The following is a 14,566-nucleotide window of genomic DNA, read 5'->3' as shown; positions in this document are numbered from 1 at the left end:
ATGTCTGTCTGCGTGTCTGTCTGTCTGCGTGTCTGTCTGTCTGACTGCGTGTCTGTCTCTCTGCGTGTCTGTTTGTCTGCTTGTGTCTGTCTCTCTGCGTGTCTGTGTGTCTGTCTCTCTGTGTGTCTGTCTGTCTGTCTGTCTGCATGTCTGTCTGTCTGTCTGTCTGTGTGTCTGCGTGTGTGTGCCTGCGTGTCTGTCTCTCTGCGTGTCTGTGTGTCTGCGTGTCTGTCTGTCTGCGTGTCTGTGTGTCTGTCTGCGTGTCTGTCTCTCTGCGTGTCTGTGTGTCTATGCAGAGCTGGCTCGGGAGCTGCAGTTCAGTGTGGACGACATCAACAGGATCCGAGTGGAGAACCCCAACTCCCTGCTGGAGCAGAGCGCCGCCCTGCTGAATCTGTGGGCAACGCGCGAGGGCAAGAGAGCCAAGAGTGAGTCTCCACAGCGCCTCCGAGAGGGGCAAAGCACTGCAGGGCACAGGGGGGCACAGTGCAGGGCACGGGGGGGCACAGTGCAGGACACGGGGGGGGCACAGTGCAGGGCACGGGGGGGCACAGTGCAGGGCACGGGCTAGCAGGGGCAAGCGCAGGGGGGGTACAGGCACGGCAAAGAACAATGCAAGAACACTCAAACCCTTTTAATAGTGCCTGTCAGGAGCGGAGAGTGGAGATGACTTATCAGTGAACAGGGATCCCTGACACACAGACACATATATATACAGTATATACCAGAACAAACAGGGATATGTACAGTAATAGGTCTTAAAAATGACACACAGTAAGTACAACATGCAATGACGTTTGTTTTAGTGTCTTTAAATGTACATGTGGAGGATGAAGGTTAAGGTGCGTGCGTGCGTGTGTGTGTGCGTGTGTGCCGCGTGCGGGTGTGTGTGTGCGTGTGTGTGTGTGTGTGTGTGTGTTACTGACCTGCTCTCTTTCTCCCTCCCTGTCCAGTGGAGAGTTTATACACAGCCCTGAAGAGCGTTGACCGCACAGACATTGTTAACATGCTGGAGGGCTCTGGACCGCAGCCTCGCGGGCTGAAAGACAGCCGACGCTACACCGAGCGAGACCATCTGCTGTCCCCCTCCATAATGAACGGTAAGGAGCCCGGACCCCCACCCCCCCTGGAGCCAGAGCCCCCGATTCCCTCCTCCTCCCCACCCCGCGAGGCAGTGCTTTGACAGCTGGCTCCCCACGGGTTCAGGAATATCAAAGATGAAGTGTCCCATATGCTTTTTAAACACATTACACAAGGGCGGCCCCTTGCCAGCCCATGTAGAAAGGATCTGTTATCTGTTCTGTTTCTGATTTGCCTCCTGAGCTCAAACGGAGTTTGAGAATGTCATAACCACCTACTGCTGCAAGAGCAGGGCTGTTTTGGCTCGCTGAGTGACTAGCAGGTTTCTAAAAGGGGGGTGGGGGGGGGGACGAAGCTACAAAGCAAACTAACTAGAATACCAACGAGGCCTGCAGAATGATGTTGTGTTCAGACACAGAGGATTGTGGGACATTGCAGCTTCAACCTGCTGTGTTTATTTATTTATTTATTTCTCAAATATTTGCTTTCACTAGAACGTATGTTGTAGTTCTGGTTGCAGTTAGTACATGATTGGAATCGCTAGTTTTAGAACCCTTTAGCAATGAATGCCTTCTATAGAACACTCTGTTAGATCTATAGAACCTGAACAAACCTTCCATAAGGAAACCCGATGAAAGGGAAATGTTCACGTTGATGACTTCATACATACACCCAATCAGAGTGAGACTTGCACCATAGCAACGGTATGCACCATGTGATCAGAAAACTGCAATATTCCAGCAGTGAGTTAGGGAAGGACCGGGATACAGGAAAGTGTAGGACTTCTGCAATTCACTGTCAAATCCTTGAATGCCGTCACCCTGATGCTAAACTGCATTGGTGGGAAACGGACTGTGAAAGAGAATGCTGAATTCCTCTTGTTAGTTGTGTGTGATTGAATTGAAATGAGCTGCGGGGAACGCATGCAAATGTATGGACCCCGTGATGCTATTTCATCTGATGGTGGGACACTGCAACGTCAGATCAAACTGTTCCGTGTTCCTGTCTCTCTCTCTCTCTCTCTCTCTCTCTCTCTCTCTCTCTCTCTCTCTCTCTCTCTCTCTCTCTCTCTCTCTCTCTGTGTGTTTTTTTCCTGAACATGTCATCTTGCGGCTGCGCGGCGGACCCACTTCCTGCCCCGCCCTCTCTTCCTGTCACCTGTCTCCTCTGACCTCTGACCTCATGTTGACCGGCCCTGTCATCCTTTCTCAGTAGCATAGCCACTGTCTCCACCTGAACAGTGATCTCTCCCGACTCCTCCTCCGACTCCTCCTCTTCCTCCTCCTCTGGGATCAGTGCATGCTCCTGACTGACTGTCCCGCTCTGTACCCGCCCCTCGGGGAGGAACGAGCTCTCTGTCTCGTGGTAGATTTCAGTCCAGTACTAACATTGTGTCTGTGCATGGCATGCCTGCCTGTCTGTCTGTATCATCTTCTTCTTCTGATCTGCCATGTGTTTTCAAGATCTTCCACTGAGTGTCCCCAAGTCCCCACCCCCGATTTCCAAAAAGTTAGCGCGAGCCGTCCATAAAAAGAGCTGTACTGGAGTATACCAATCCATTTCAGATAGGGGGATAGCATCTTACTGTACGAAAGTACTGACAGAAAAGTTCCATTGTACTGTCAGCCCGTAGAGACCCATGTTAAACTAAGAGCAGACCACAGCTTTACAGTGGACTTGGAACAAACGGTCCAGCGGTCCTGATACGGCAGCACACTGCCTGTCCGGGACTGATAAGGTACCATGGGACTGCAGTAGATTACCGGCCATGTGTTTTTTCAATGGGTGATATTGCATTGCTCTTAAATTCGACCAGTGCAGTGTTTATGTCCCTCACTTGCAAAAAAAAGGGGGGGTTGCCACGGAAACGGGGGGGGGGGGGGGGTACTATTTTCCTATTTTTCGCGGGGGGTGGTGGGGGGGGAGTGGTTCACAAGTGGTTCAGGCAGTCTTTATTGTGTAATAGACCCCAAATGCAGTGGGGCTGTTTGTTTGTGATTTGTGTGCGCTCTCTCTCTCTCTCTCTCTCTCTCTCTCTCTCTCTCTTTGTCCTCACAGATGAAAGAAAAGTGGAGTACGAATTAATATATGTGTTTAATGATACAATATAAACCTAAAACAGCCCTACGTCCTGGAGCACACTAGTGCCATTACTAGCGACAATTCAAAGAAAAGAATTGAATTGTTCCTCCCAATATTTACTTTTCATGTTTCTAATAAATTCCCAGGAATTGATGTAAAAGAATGAAAACTAAAAGAGACTTCACTATACAATACTAGAAAATCTACAACATGCTGTACAACTAGATACAATACAGTACAATACAATGCTATACCGTTCTATACCATACTCTAGAGCAGGTAGAGTCGACTGAACTGAAACTCAGCCAGCAGATAGATGAACAGTTCCTTCAATACCGGCCGGACCCGGGCAGGTGTTGGTGGCGCCCCATATGGGACTTGATCAGTGGACTACAGTGCCACTAATTGGCAGTGTCCTTTATAGTCTGCCTGTGCTGGTCTCTTGTCTGATTCACACCAGTGAGAAATGCCTACATGGAGAACATCTTCTCACCCCCTGAATAGAGAAACCTGAGCCCCTGTCCTGCTTTGGGGACGCTTTTAGAGAGCTCATCGCCTGCAGGGACCTTTGCGACGTGTCCTCTCCAGTTGATGCTGGTCACTGACACCCCCTGCCCACTCAGCACTGCGGCCCAGGCAGACAGACGAGATGCTGGCTCAGGTTACTGTCAACACCTCTCTCTCCTCCCTCCCTCCCCTGCCTCTGGGACAGAAACCAGCAGGGAAGAACTGGCAATAACAGATCTCTTACTCTGGGATCCCATTACAATCCCAGTCCCTAAAGAAGCCATAGCTAGCACCACCATCAGCAACATTACCAGCAATGGCAACACAGTGGATTGGGAGCAGATATTGCACAGTACAGTGGCGCACTGAGGACATGGAAATAAATACAAAACAGGACCGAATCGAATTGTCAAGATCACAACCAAACCAAATTCGAATTCTGCTTTCTGTAATCATCAGGGGGGTTTATTTAATGACCTTAACAATGTTGGATCTCAATACAGCCACTCCCTAAAATGTATAACCCTGATTTTCTCAGGGACCTGATTTCACAGTATGTCTGTTGTACGGTGGAATGTTAATAAGCGAAAACTACCAGCATGATTAAGACAGAATTTGGTGGCAGTGGTATTTAGATTAGATCATTAAAATAGATCCCCCCACCCCTCGGCATTCTTGACATAACAGAATCGTAGGTTTGTGTTTTATCCACTTCCTCAATGACCCAGTGTAATTTTGAAGGATGCGTTGTGCATGTGTGCGTTGGAGGGTTGGGGGCCCAGTAACGCAGGCTGTGTTCTTTCTGCAGGTCCTTCACGGAGGCCGCCCCCCCAGCTCACTGCTTACCTTGTCTTCTTCCTTTGCAGTGCTTGTTGTGTAGTTATTGCCTGGTTTTGCTTGTGCCCCCACCTCCCCCCTGTGGCAGTGCTCCCAGAGGCTCCCTGAGTCTGCGGACCCGGCCGCACTGGGGGCTCTGGGAACACTGGCAGAGCCGGTGTCAGCATGCCGCTCTCTCTGCTCCCCGTGTAGGTTACTCCCTGGTTCAGGAGGAGCTCCTGTCCCCTGCCTCCATGCAATACATCCTGCCGTCGCCGCTGAGCACTGACACCTACTGGCAGGAGGTCTCCAGCATGGAATGCGCCCCCATCGCAACCACGGAGGAGGACACGCTGATGGAGATGTCCGAGGTGCAGGTGTGGCCCCGGGGGTACAGCCCCTCGCTGGTCCCCGTGGAGGACTCGTCCCTGGAGTGCAGCAACGCGGAGGACTCGGACGCAGGGCAGGCCGGAGCGGGAGGGGGCTCGCTGGACCTGCTGGAGGACGAGGCGGTGGATGATTCGGACGGGGCTTTCAACGGGTTGGACCGGGGTCAGAGGTCACAGAGCAGGAGGGCGGAGCAGGAGCAGGAGCCGCAGGCCGCAGCCGCAGCAGGACAGAGTACCAAGGATGGGCTTTCTCTCGTTTCAGGACAGCAGCGGGTCTACGCGCGGCTCAGTGACTCCCCCGGACTTAGTAGGGTGGCCGAGAGGAACGGAACGGAGAGGTGAGTCTGTGTGACGGGGTCTCGTGTTAGTATAGTAGTACAGCACAGTACAGAACAGCACTACAGTCCGTGTTTAGTGCTGTACGGTTCAGTATAGGGAGGGCCGTTCTTAACCAACGACCCTGTGTGCTCTGCAGTAAAATTAGTTTCCACAGAGTTTATAAAACCTGCTGTTCCTAGAACCGAATATGGAACGTATTGATTTCTGTTTTTCAAAAACACAAATCCATTTGATGCACAGTGTTACTTTTTTCTCCCTCGTCTCCCCCTTTCTCTGTCACCCTCCTATGTCTCCCATCTTCACCCCATCCCTCTCCCGCCCCCCTCCAGGTCTCGGGAGACCCCTGCTGGGGGCTCGTTCCTCTCTTACCTGCAGGAGCAGCCCCTGTCCTCGTGGCAGCCCCCCCCTGAGTTCTCACAGAGCTGGGTTCAGCAGCAGCAGCAGCGCGTGGCCGACTCGATGATGTCACCGGTGCGTGCCGTGGACCCCAGCCAATCACGCGTCTCCCAGGAGTCCCTGCTGCAGCCAGTCCGGGACATGGGCCACTCGGAGATCCTGCGAGGTCACTTCCTGTCCGCGCAGCCCTTAGACAAGGGGCTGGGCATCCAGCAGAGGAGCTGGGTGGGAGCAGGGCAGGTGAGTCAGGCTGGTAATGATGCACCATCTCCCAGTTCAGGAGGCGTCCGGTTTGACATCCTTTTACAACGAAGGGATAATGACATCGCTGTGGTGGGAACACCTGAGTCAATAAAGCCAGAGACTGGAGTTCAAAGACCATGCCACAGCAATGCCATTCTCACTATTAGACTACAACATTTTAAAGCTATTTATGTGTTTGTCTGAATCGTTTCAGTGAAGTCCACTGAACGATTTTTTCAGTGAAGGGCTCAAAGCAAGAAATAATATCGAACTATAGTAACACTCTTCAGGGAAGATCATTCAAATTGCACGGTCTGTTTGAAATGCATGTTTTTAAGCAGGGGTAACTGCAGCTAAAGCAAGCCTTCTCCATGTGGTATTTAGTGCAATGCGCTGTGGACAGAGCTGTGTTCTTTGCTGACGCAGCAGATCAGTGTGAGGAGAGAAGTGAACTCACGAGGACGTTAACAAATGAACAGGAGTTGTTTGTAAGCAAGGGGCTGTGCCAGTAACATCCCCCGCCAGCCCCCTCCTTTCCACGCGGCCCCGACTCACCCCCCCCCTCCCCCTGTCCTGCCCACCCCAAGAAGGGCACAAACACATTCCCAAATATAGCCCCCTGTCCCGTCCCGTTCTGTCACTCTATACTCAGGAACCTAGACACCTCACTCCTGACCTTAGTGGCTAGCAGATACAGGTATACCGACACAGAGCAGGGCAGTCAGTATTGACACACATCTACTGAATGAAACCAGATTTCAGGTGAAAGTCAATGCAGATATATAGCTTGTATAGTAGGCTGAATCTTGCTTTAAATTGCCTGATCAAAGCATGTTGTTTTTTGGTGTTTTTTTTTCATCCTGTGTGTGGTTTCTGTAAGTCAGTGGTGCTTGGTCGTTCTTTGGTATAAAATATGACATGCTGGGCAAATACTTAGGAGCTTAACAGGTTTATTAAAAAAGAAAAAAATGAATTGCATTCGAAGCTGGGAAGTTAACCTGTGTCAGGACTTGGGTTCAGGATCTTAAACAGGCAGCCCTGAATTATATACAAAAATGTGTCTATCTGTTTTCTTCACCTGCTTGAGTGGGGCAAATTTTGGATTAAAATCTTTAAAAAAAATGACCTACAGCTTTTGTAAAACCCAATAAAGGACCCTTGCATATGGGGCTGTGTGGTCCAGTGATTAAAGAAAAGGGCTTGTAACCAGGAGGTCCCCGGTTCAAATCCCACCTCAGCCACTGACTCATTGTGTGACCCTGAGCAAGTCACTTCACCTCCTTGTACTCCGTCTTTCGGGTGAGACGTAGTTGTAAGTGACTCTGCAGCTGATGCATAGTTCACACACCCTAGTCTCTGTAAGTCGTCTTGGATAAAGGCGTCTGCTAAATAAACTAATAATAATATGCATAGGGCTTCTGATTTTCGGTTTTAAGCACTAAAATCTCTCGTTGATTCGCTCTGAATACAGACAGAATACGTGTCAGAACCACTGCGCTGTGCAATATCTGCTCCCAATGCATTGCGTTTCCATCGCTGTGGTCTGTTGATGGTTTCTTCAGGGCAGTATGCTAACCATTACTGTGTGGGTTTATTAATACCAGTTATTGCCTCATACTGTACTGGAAACAGCGAGACTATAAATCATCTTTGCTTGCCCTTTTGTGTCACGTCCATTCATTTTAACCACTGGGGAAATAACTGGATCATGTCCTACTGGTGTGATGTAAAATACATTCGAGAAGAGGAGCCATGGTAGGCTTGTTTCACTCGCTGGTTTGCTATTACTGTCTACAGGAGTATGCGGCCAGGGTATTTCAAGCCACTGATCACATGCATGGTTTGTTTTTTTTAGCCTGAATGACAGAGAGAGGGGCTGCCAGGGACAGGAGCTGGGCTCTGACAGGGCTAGGTTCAATGTGTAGTGCACCACATGGCTTTAAAAATCATTTGGGAATATTTTGAGAAAGCTTGTTACCTAATATAAACAATATATCAGCTCTAAGCTGTTGGGGAAATTCTTCATTTCTGCTTTCACTGTGCTTTATTACTAAGCTTTTACTAAGGGGTAACTTTCATAAGGGACTGGGGTAACGCAAGGTCAGGAACAACGATGTGAGGCTGCCGTTGGTAGGATGATACCAAAGAGGGAACATTTTCATTCTGTCCAGCCTTACTGTCTGGTGTTATGCTAGCGTGCCAGGACCGCTGCACTGTGCAGTATCTGCTTCCAATCCATTGTGTTGCCGTGGCTGGTAATGCTGTGCTAGTGGCTCTGCTGAGGGTTCTTCAAGGTAATGCGCTTCCTGACTTTGCAGTGAAGGGCTTGTGTTTGGTCTGCACATGAGCTTGACTGTGCGACGCTGCAGCTTTAAGCCGAGGTGGGATTACTTGTCAGGAAGGGGGGGTAGTGTTACAGTGTAGCTGAGAGGGAGAGGCACAGAGAGCCAGAGAGAGATAGAGAGAGAGAGAGAGAGAGAGCCACTCTCTTCTCTGCCCGGGACAATGTGGACTCTTCTGACCGAGCTCCTGATCAGCCTGGTGCTGCTAGGCTTTTTTGTGCTCAGCTGTCAGAACGTGCTGCACATCGTCACCGGCTCCATCCGCTTCGTCCTCAAGCACATCCACCAGGAGCTGGACCAGGAGCTGGGCGAGGGAGAGGAGGGCGGAGATGACGAGGAGAGCGTGACCACGCACGTCGTGCGCCGCAGGGTCATGGTCAAGGTAACCGCGGGCCTGTGTTCCGAGGCCAGGCTCGACGAATCCCGTTTATAAATCCAGAGGAAGAATCAGCGAGAGCATCGCTGAGCTGCAGAACTAGCCCTGTAGCGGTAGAACATGGGAGTGGTATGAAAAGCGACTTGTTTGAGGAGCAGCTTCAGCTGGAAGGCTTCCTCTAGCGTGTCTTGAAGGCTCTCTGGTCAAAACGATGTCAGGCAGCTGAGATGAAACGCTAACGAGATTCTTTGGGAACCTCGCTCCTGGTGTCCTGGAAAGCTGCAGCTACGGTGTGTTAGGTTTGGCTAGTGGGTTGTCGATTAGTCCCCAGCAGTCAACTCTTTGATAGATATTTGTTTTAGCGTTGGGGGGTTGTGGGTTTTCAGATGCCCTACTGTGATTTTTGGAAACATAAATTTGCTCAAAGCTGAAAACCAGAATTGAGAATCGTTTTCATGTAATTCCATAGTGCACTTGCTGCTGTTTTTTTAAAATATATATATATTTTTTTATAAAAATGATTACATTAGAAAAAAGTGTTGCATTCAACAGTATTTAATTATAAACCCTTGAGTCGAGACTCAGGAGATTCTGCAAATGTAAGAATGTTCAGAATTGAAATGAACATTTCCTTCGTTATGTGTTTTATTTGCTTGAGGAACTGTGAAAGTTTCATCAGCAGCTCCTGCTGTGATATCGGAGACTTGAGAAAGATAGCGCTTGACAAGGAAAGGGATCGTTACCTGTGTCGGCTTAATTATGAATTATGACTGTGTGATGTCAGAGCAGCGAATTATGACTATGATGTCAGAGCAGTGAATTATGAATTTGTGATGTCAGAGCAGTGAATTATGAATGTGTGATGTCAGAGCAGTGAATTATGAATTTGTGATGTCAGAGCAGTGAATTATGAATGTGTGATGTCAGAGCAGTGAATTATGACTATGACGTCAGAGCAGTGAATTATGACTATGATGTCAGAGCAGTGAATTATGAAAGTGTGATGTCAGAGCAGTGAATTATGACTTTGATGTCAGAGCAGTGAATTATGACTGATGTCAGAGCAGTGAATTATGACTATGATGTCAGGGCAGTGAATTATGAATTTGTGATGTCAGAGCAGTGAATTATGACTGTGATGTCAGAGCAGTGAATTATGAATGTGTGATGTCAGAGCACTGACTTGTGACTGCGTGAAGTTTTTTTTTTTTTCTTTTTGTAGTTTACACTCTGTGAAATCATTGTTTTTAATAATGTAAGTTGGCCGTTCGGGCTCTTTGTAGATTCAGTGCTCAGGCGTTCATCTGTTATCCTGTCAGAACGGGTTTGTTCTGGTGCTCTGGTTATAAAGTGTAACAGATAGGAAGCTTGACCAGGTGCATGCAGTGAGTGAATGGGATTCTGTATAGAGCATGTCAAGGGCATTGATGTATTGGTTACAGAAGGCTAGGCGTTTATGATTAGCATGTAACCCTGTGTGGGAGGGATCGGTTTAGTAAAACACAGCTGCAGCATGCAGGAGCGCTGTGATCGCTCTCTAAACCCGCCCCGGCAATCGGATCTCTCTGCCTCCTCTCTCCCAGTTAAACTCTTCACACTAAGTTTAGCCACACAGCCAGCAGGCTTGGAAGAGCTGTTTAATGTCACTGCTGTCAGTGTCACCTTCCCTCCACGCCAGCTCAGAGTAGAGCTGAGATACTAAACAGGGTTTACTGTACGTGCGGCAAAGCTTTTTATTAATAATTCAAGTTGAACTGCTTTATCTGAATTTATTTTCAAATAAACTGAAAAATTGGAATCTCTTATTCCTGTAGAAATTTCTAAAAAAGGTACATCATTATGATTATTATGATTATGATTATGATTATGATGATGATTGATGATAATAAAAGTTCTAGAAGGACTTTTCTGGAATGTCTAGAACTTGGAACTCCTTCCTTCCTTCCACAAAAAACTAAACCAGGTCATTTTTCCTATTAAATACAGACCGCAGCCCACGCACGCACGCACTGACTACATGAACCTATTGGTAAATAAATCTAAACTGTATCTGAGTAAACTCCAATGTAATCCACAAGGTCTATGGGAAGCGTGGAGTGTGTGATGTTTGGCAGCTATGGTGACACGATATAACAGCTGATCAGCTTCAGAACTGCAGTTTCAACGAGAGAGAATTCAGAAGAAAAAAACACCTGTAGAAAATCAAATCACGCTCGTCAGATTGTACCCAGATTCAGGAGGCGAGGATTCAAGTCTGTTGTAGATTGGTTACAGATAAAAACACTAAGCCCATGGTTCTAGTCTTGTTCTCGGGTTCCTGGTGAAGTTCTGTAGCAGCAGCCAGGGCAGATATTGTGTGACTCTTGAGGGAGAACGTGCCCGGGGTCTGCTGTGGGTGCAGGCTGGAGCAGAGTGTCTGTGCCAGGGCTGTGAGCTCACACACACGTACGTCTGCTTGCTCTTCACAGGGAGATGAGGTCGAGGACATTCCAGGAGGGCAGTTCAGCGAGGAGCAGTTCACAGACGAGCATGGGAACATCATCACAAAGAAGGTAGGGAGACATCAGACCGTGCTGAAGGTACAGCAGTATTAATCACAGTGTGTCGTGTGTGGGTCTGTCTCCTCAGACCGTGCTGAAGGTACAGCAGTATTAATCACAGTGTGTCGTGTGTGGGTCTGTCTCAGACCGTGCTGAAGGTACAGCAGTATTAATCACAGTGTGTCGTGTGTGGGTCTGTCTCAGACCGTGCTGAAGGTACAGCAGTATTAATCACAGTGTGTCGTGTGTGGGTCTGTCTCCTCAGACCGTGCTGAAGGTACAGCAGTATTAATCACAGTGTGTCGTGTGTGGGTCTGTCTCAGACCGTGCTGAAGGTACAGCAGTATTAATCACAGTGTGTCGTGTGTGGGTCTGTCTCCTCAGACCGTGCTGAAGGTACAGCAGTATTAATCACAGTGTGTCGTGTGTGGGTCTGTCTCAGACCGTGCTGAAGGTACAGCAGTATTAATCACAGTGTGTCGTGTGTGGGTCTGTCTCCTCAGACCGTGCTGAAGGTACAGCAGTATTAATCACAGTGTGTCGTGTGTGGGTCTGTCTCCTCAGACCGTGCTGAAGGTACAGCAGTATTAATCACAGTGTGTCGTGTGTGGGTCTGTCTCCTCAGACCGTGCTGAAGGTACAGCAGTATTAATCACAGTGTGTCGTGTGTGGGTCTGTCTCCTCAGACCGTGCTGAAGGTACAGCAGTATTAATCACAGTGTGTCGTGTGTGGGTCTGTCTCCTCAGACCGTGCTGAAGGTACAGCAGTATTAATCACAGTGTGTCGTGTGTGGGTCTGTCTCCTCAGACCGTGCGGAAGGTGGTGCGTCGGATGCAGGGGGAGGAGCCGGGCGAGCATGAGGTCAGTGTGGAGCGGTCACTGCAGGAGCCGGCAGAGCTGGAGACCGAGGCAGAGCAGTTCATGAACTACGCCATCCTGAGGAGGGACAGCAGCAACAAGGTCAGCGGAGCGGAGCACAGCACAGCACAGCCACATAGACACACACTGCACAGCACAGCCACAGACACACACAGCACAGCACAGACACACACTGCACAACACAGCACAGCACAGACACACTGACACACACTGCACAGCACAGAAACGCATCTCAGATAAAGCCATCACTACAAGCACTGGCACTTGATATATTCTATGCATATCCACATATAAAAAATATTTATGGTTTAATATAGTAAATTATATAGATGTATTCTATGTTACCACTCTTTCCTTGAAAACCGCATGTTCAAATGTAGGTACATGCAAAATATGGAGAGATTTCTAGATGGTCTCCTGACCCTGCATTGCTCCAGAGCACATGGACTCCAGTGTATTGTTGGGTCCTGACAGGACAGCTGAGCTTGTGCACAGGAAGCGGGCAGCAGCCTCCTGCACTGCGCCCTCCTGACGCCACGCTGCAACAACTCTCCAACGAACCCCTTCATGAGTCCCGAATCCCATTCCGTCTAACTCCGCCTCTGTGATCCGGGTCTTTGCGGCAGCCTGTGTGTCTGACTCTTGCTTTTTTCCTCTCTCTTCCTTCCTCCCTGTTCCTCTGTCTGTCTGTCTCTGTCTCTGCCCCCCCCCCTCCTCCTCACGCTGCTCTGCTGTGCGCGCAGTCGGAGGCGAACGAGGGGAAGAAGGGTGCTCAGATTGTGAAGCGTGCCAGTCTAAGACGGGTGAAGCAGTGAGGCGCACCCTGACCAGGTACCCTTCCGCGCCCCGTGCCTCGTTAGGGGAGGACAGCTTTCAGGCAGCCTGTTCTAGCAGCCACAGAAAAGTCACTTGTTACAAGCGACAGCTTCCATTGCTTTTGTCCCTTACTGGGGATGCACGTCCCCAGCGATATCGCACAGATTCCAGTACGCGTGTCAGTTAAGAAATGAACATACAGAGCCGCTCAGCCAGCTCTGATGGCACTTGGGTTAGGATATCATTGAGAGTAGCAGAATTCGGGGATATAAGATGGCACCTGTCCATCTCTCTTCACACACACATACATATCTCAAAATGTTAATTCTTGAGAATCTTTAATCTAGTTGGGATGAAATTAGGTTATGATATTTTTACTGAAGTTTTTGAGCGTTTCAAATCAGGAGATCAGATCATCCATACGTGCATTTTTCTGTAGCTGCGTTTAGTCACGTCACCAATAGCTCTACTTTAGCATTCCCAGCTTCCCATACTTGCTTCCAAAGCCCAGTTCTGTGCCAGCACCCACATCCGCTAAAGGGACCTGCTTAGAAATGTCACCTGCAGCTAGTCAATTGAAAGGGTGAACTGCTTCAAAATCGCCACCTTAAGGGATTCCTGCATGCTTTGCTGATCAGGGTGTGATAATAACAGGAGTTCTCTCACTGGCATCACAAATCTGTCCCACAACTTCCTGAGCGTCTCCGGTGGCATGTGGAGGCACGCTTGTATTTTAACATGTCCCTCAGTTAGTATCGCTGTCGATCTTTTTCGCTTCCCACGCTGTACTGAAGCTCCCAGTTGCAATCCTGCAATCGAATGAATGCAAAGATGACAGATGGCTGTCGACGGGTTATTCAATGAGAAATCCTTCAGACCCTCGCTGCTCTGCGGGCGCCGTCCGATCACAGTGAAAAGAAAAAGGTCAACAGCGAAACAAGAGCAGAATGTTAAGAGGCAGTCGGGCTGAAGCGGGGGGGGGGGTCCCGTACAGAAGGGGTTACACTGTGGATCCAGGAGAGAGTAATCCAGTCTCTCGGTATGTCACGGTCCGTCTGTGAGTTCTGAAACCTCAGAGTGATCCGTTACTAGACGTATTCCCTGTCAGGTGTATTACAGCTGAAGGTCAGCTTGCTCATTCTCTCTCTCTCTGTGTTTTTTTTTAGGATCTCACGTCCACCCCCAAAGCATCGAACACAGATGAGTGACCCGAGACATGAAGAAGTAGTAAAACTAAAAAGAAACAGGGGTGGGGAACCCTGAAAAAACAAACAAACAAACAAACAAACAAACATTTAATTGGAAATCAACTTGTAGTTTTGTTACTTTTTTTAAAGAAAAAAATAGGCTAGAGGCATGATTTCTTAAAACAGAGAGCTTCCTGTTATCTTTATCAGCATGACCGACTGCCAAAGCATGACCTGTGACTACCCTAATGCCCGAGGGTATGGTGGGGAGTGGGGGAGGGGGGGGGGATGGGACGGAGTCCTCCCAATTCAAAGGGGGTAGGGGGTAGGGGGTAGGGGGTAGGGGGTAGGGGGGTGACAACATAATATAACAAGACAAAAAAAAAACACAGGAAGAAATCAGGCTGCCTTGCATTAGCCTTCCCTCGCAGCACAAAGACGTTTTAACCCAGTAATTCCCCATTGCACCAGTGCAAAGCTAACTGGTTTCAGAACCAGCAGTGTGTGTGTACACTGTGGGAGCGCGATCCATATTGCGACCATCCGATGGGTCGGTAAAGCAGAGGGCCGGGG

At 49.0% G+C, this 14,566-nt stretch overlaps 1 protein-coding gene across 11 annotated transcripts in view; it reads left to right on the top strand.

The window, feature by feature from the left end:
• Nucleotides 1-14,264, top strand: part of LOC117397848 (ankyrin-1-like) — an 82,475-nt gene extending 68,211 nt beyond the window's left edge. For 6 of the 11 annotated variants that reach the window (XM_059008409.1, XM_059008410.1, XM_059008408.1 and 3 more), the window contains 8 exons: nucleotides 297-428; nucleotides 954-1,100; nucleotides 4,699-5,212; nucleotides 5,543-5,849; nucleotides 11,039-11,122; nucleotides 11,919-12,071; nucleotides 12,734-12,821; nucleotides 13,973-14,264. In XM_059008409.1, coding sequence (XP_058864392.1) covers nucleotides 297-428; nucleotides 954-1,100; nucleotides 4,699-5,212; nucleotides 5,543-5,849; nucleotides 11,039-11,122; nucleotides 11,919-12,071; nucleotides 12,734-12,805 — 1,409 coding nt within the window. In that variant the 3' untranslated portion in view covers nucleotides 12,806-12,821; nucleotides 13,973-14,264. The other 5 variants (XM_059008415.1, XM_059008418.1, XM_059008411.1 and 2 more) reach the window with 4 other exon arrangements.
• Nucleotides 14,265-14,566: the final 302 nt, after the last annotated feature.

Source organism: Acipenser ruthenus, chromosome 37, assembly GCF_902713425.1.
Source record: "Acipenser ruthenus chromosome 37, fAciRut3.2 maternal haplotype, whole genome shotgun sequence".
Taxonomy (NCBI): Eukaryota; Metazoa; Chordata; class Actinopteri; order Acipenseriformes; family Acipenseridae; genus Acipenser; species Acipenser ruthenus.
The sequence above is the reverse complement of the archived record's forward strand: the minus strand, read 5'-3'. Positions and strand labels throughout refer to the sequence as shown.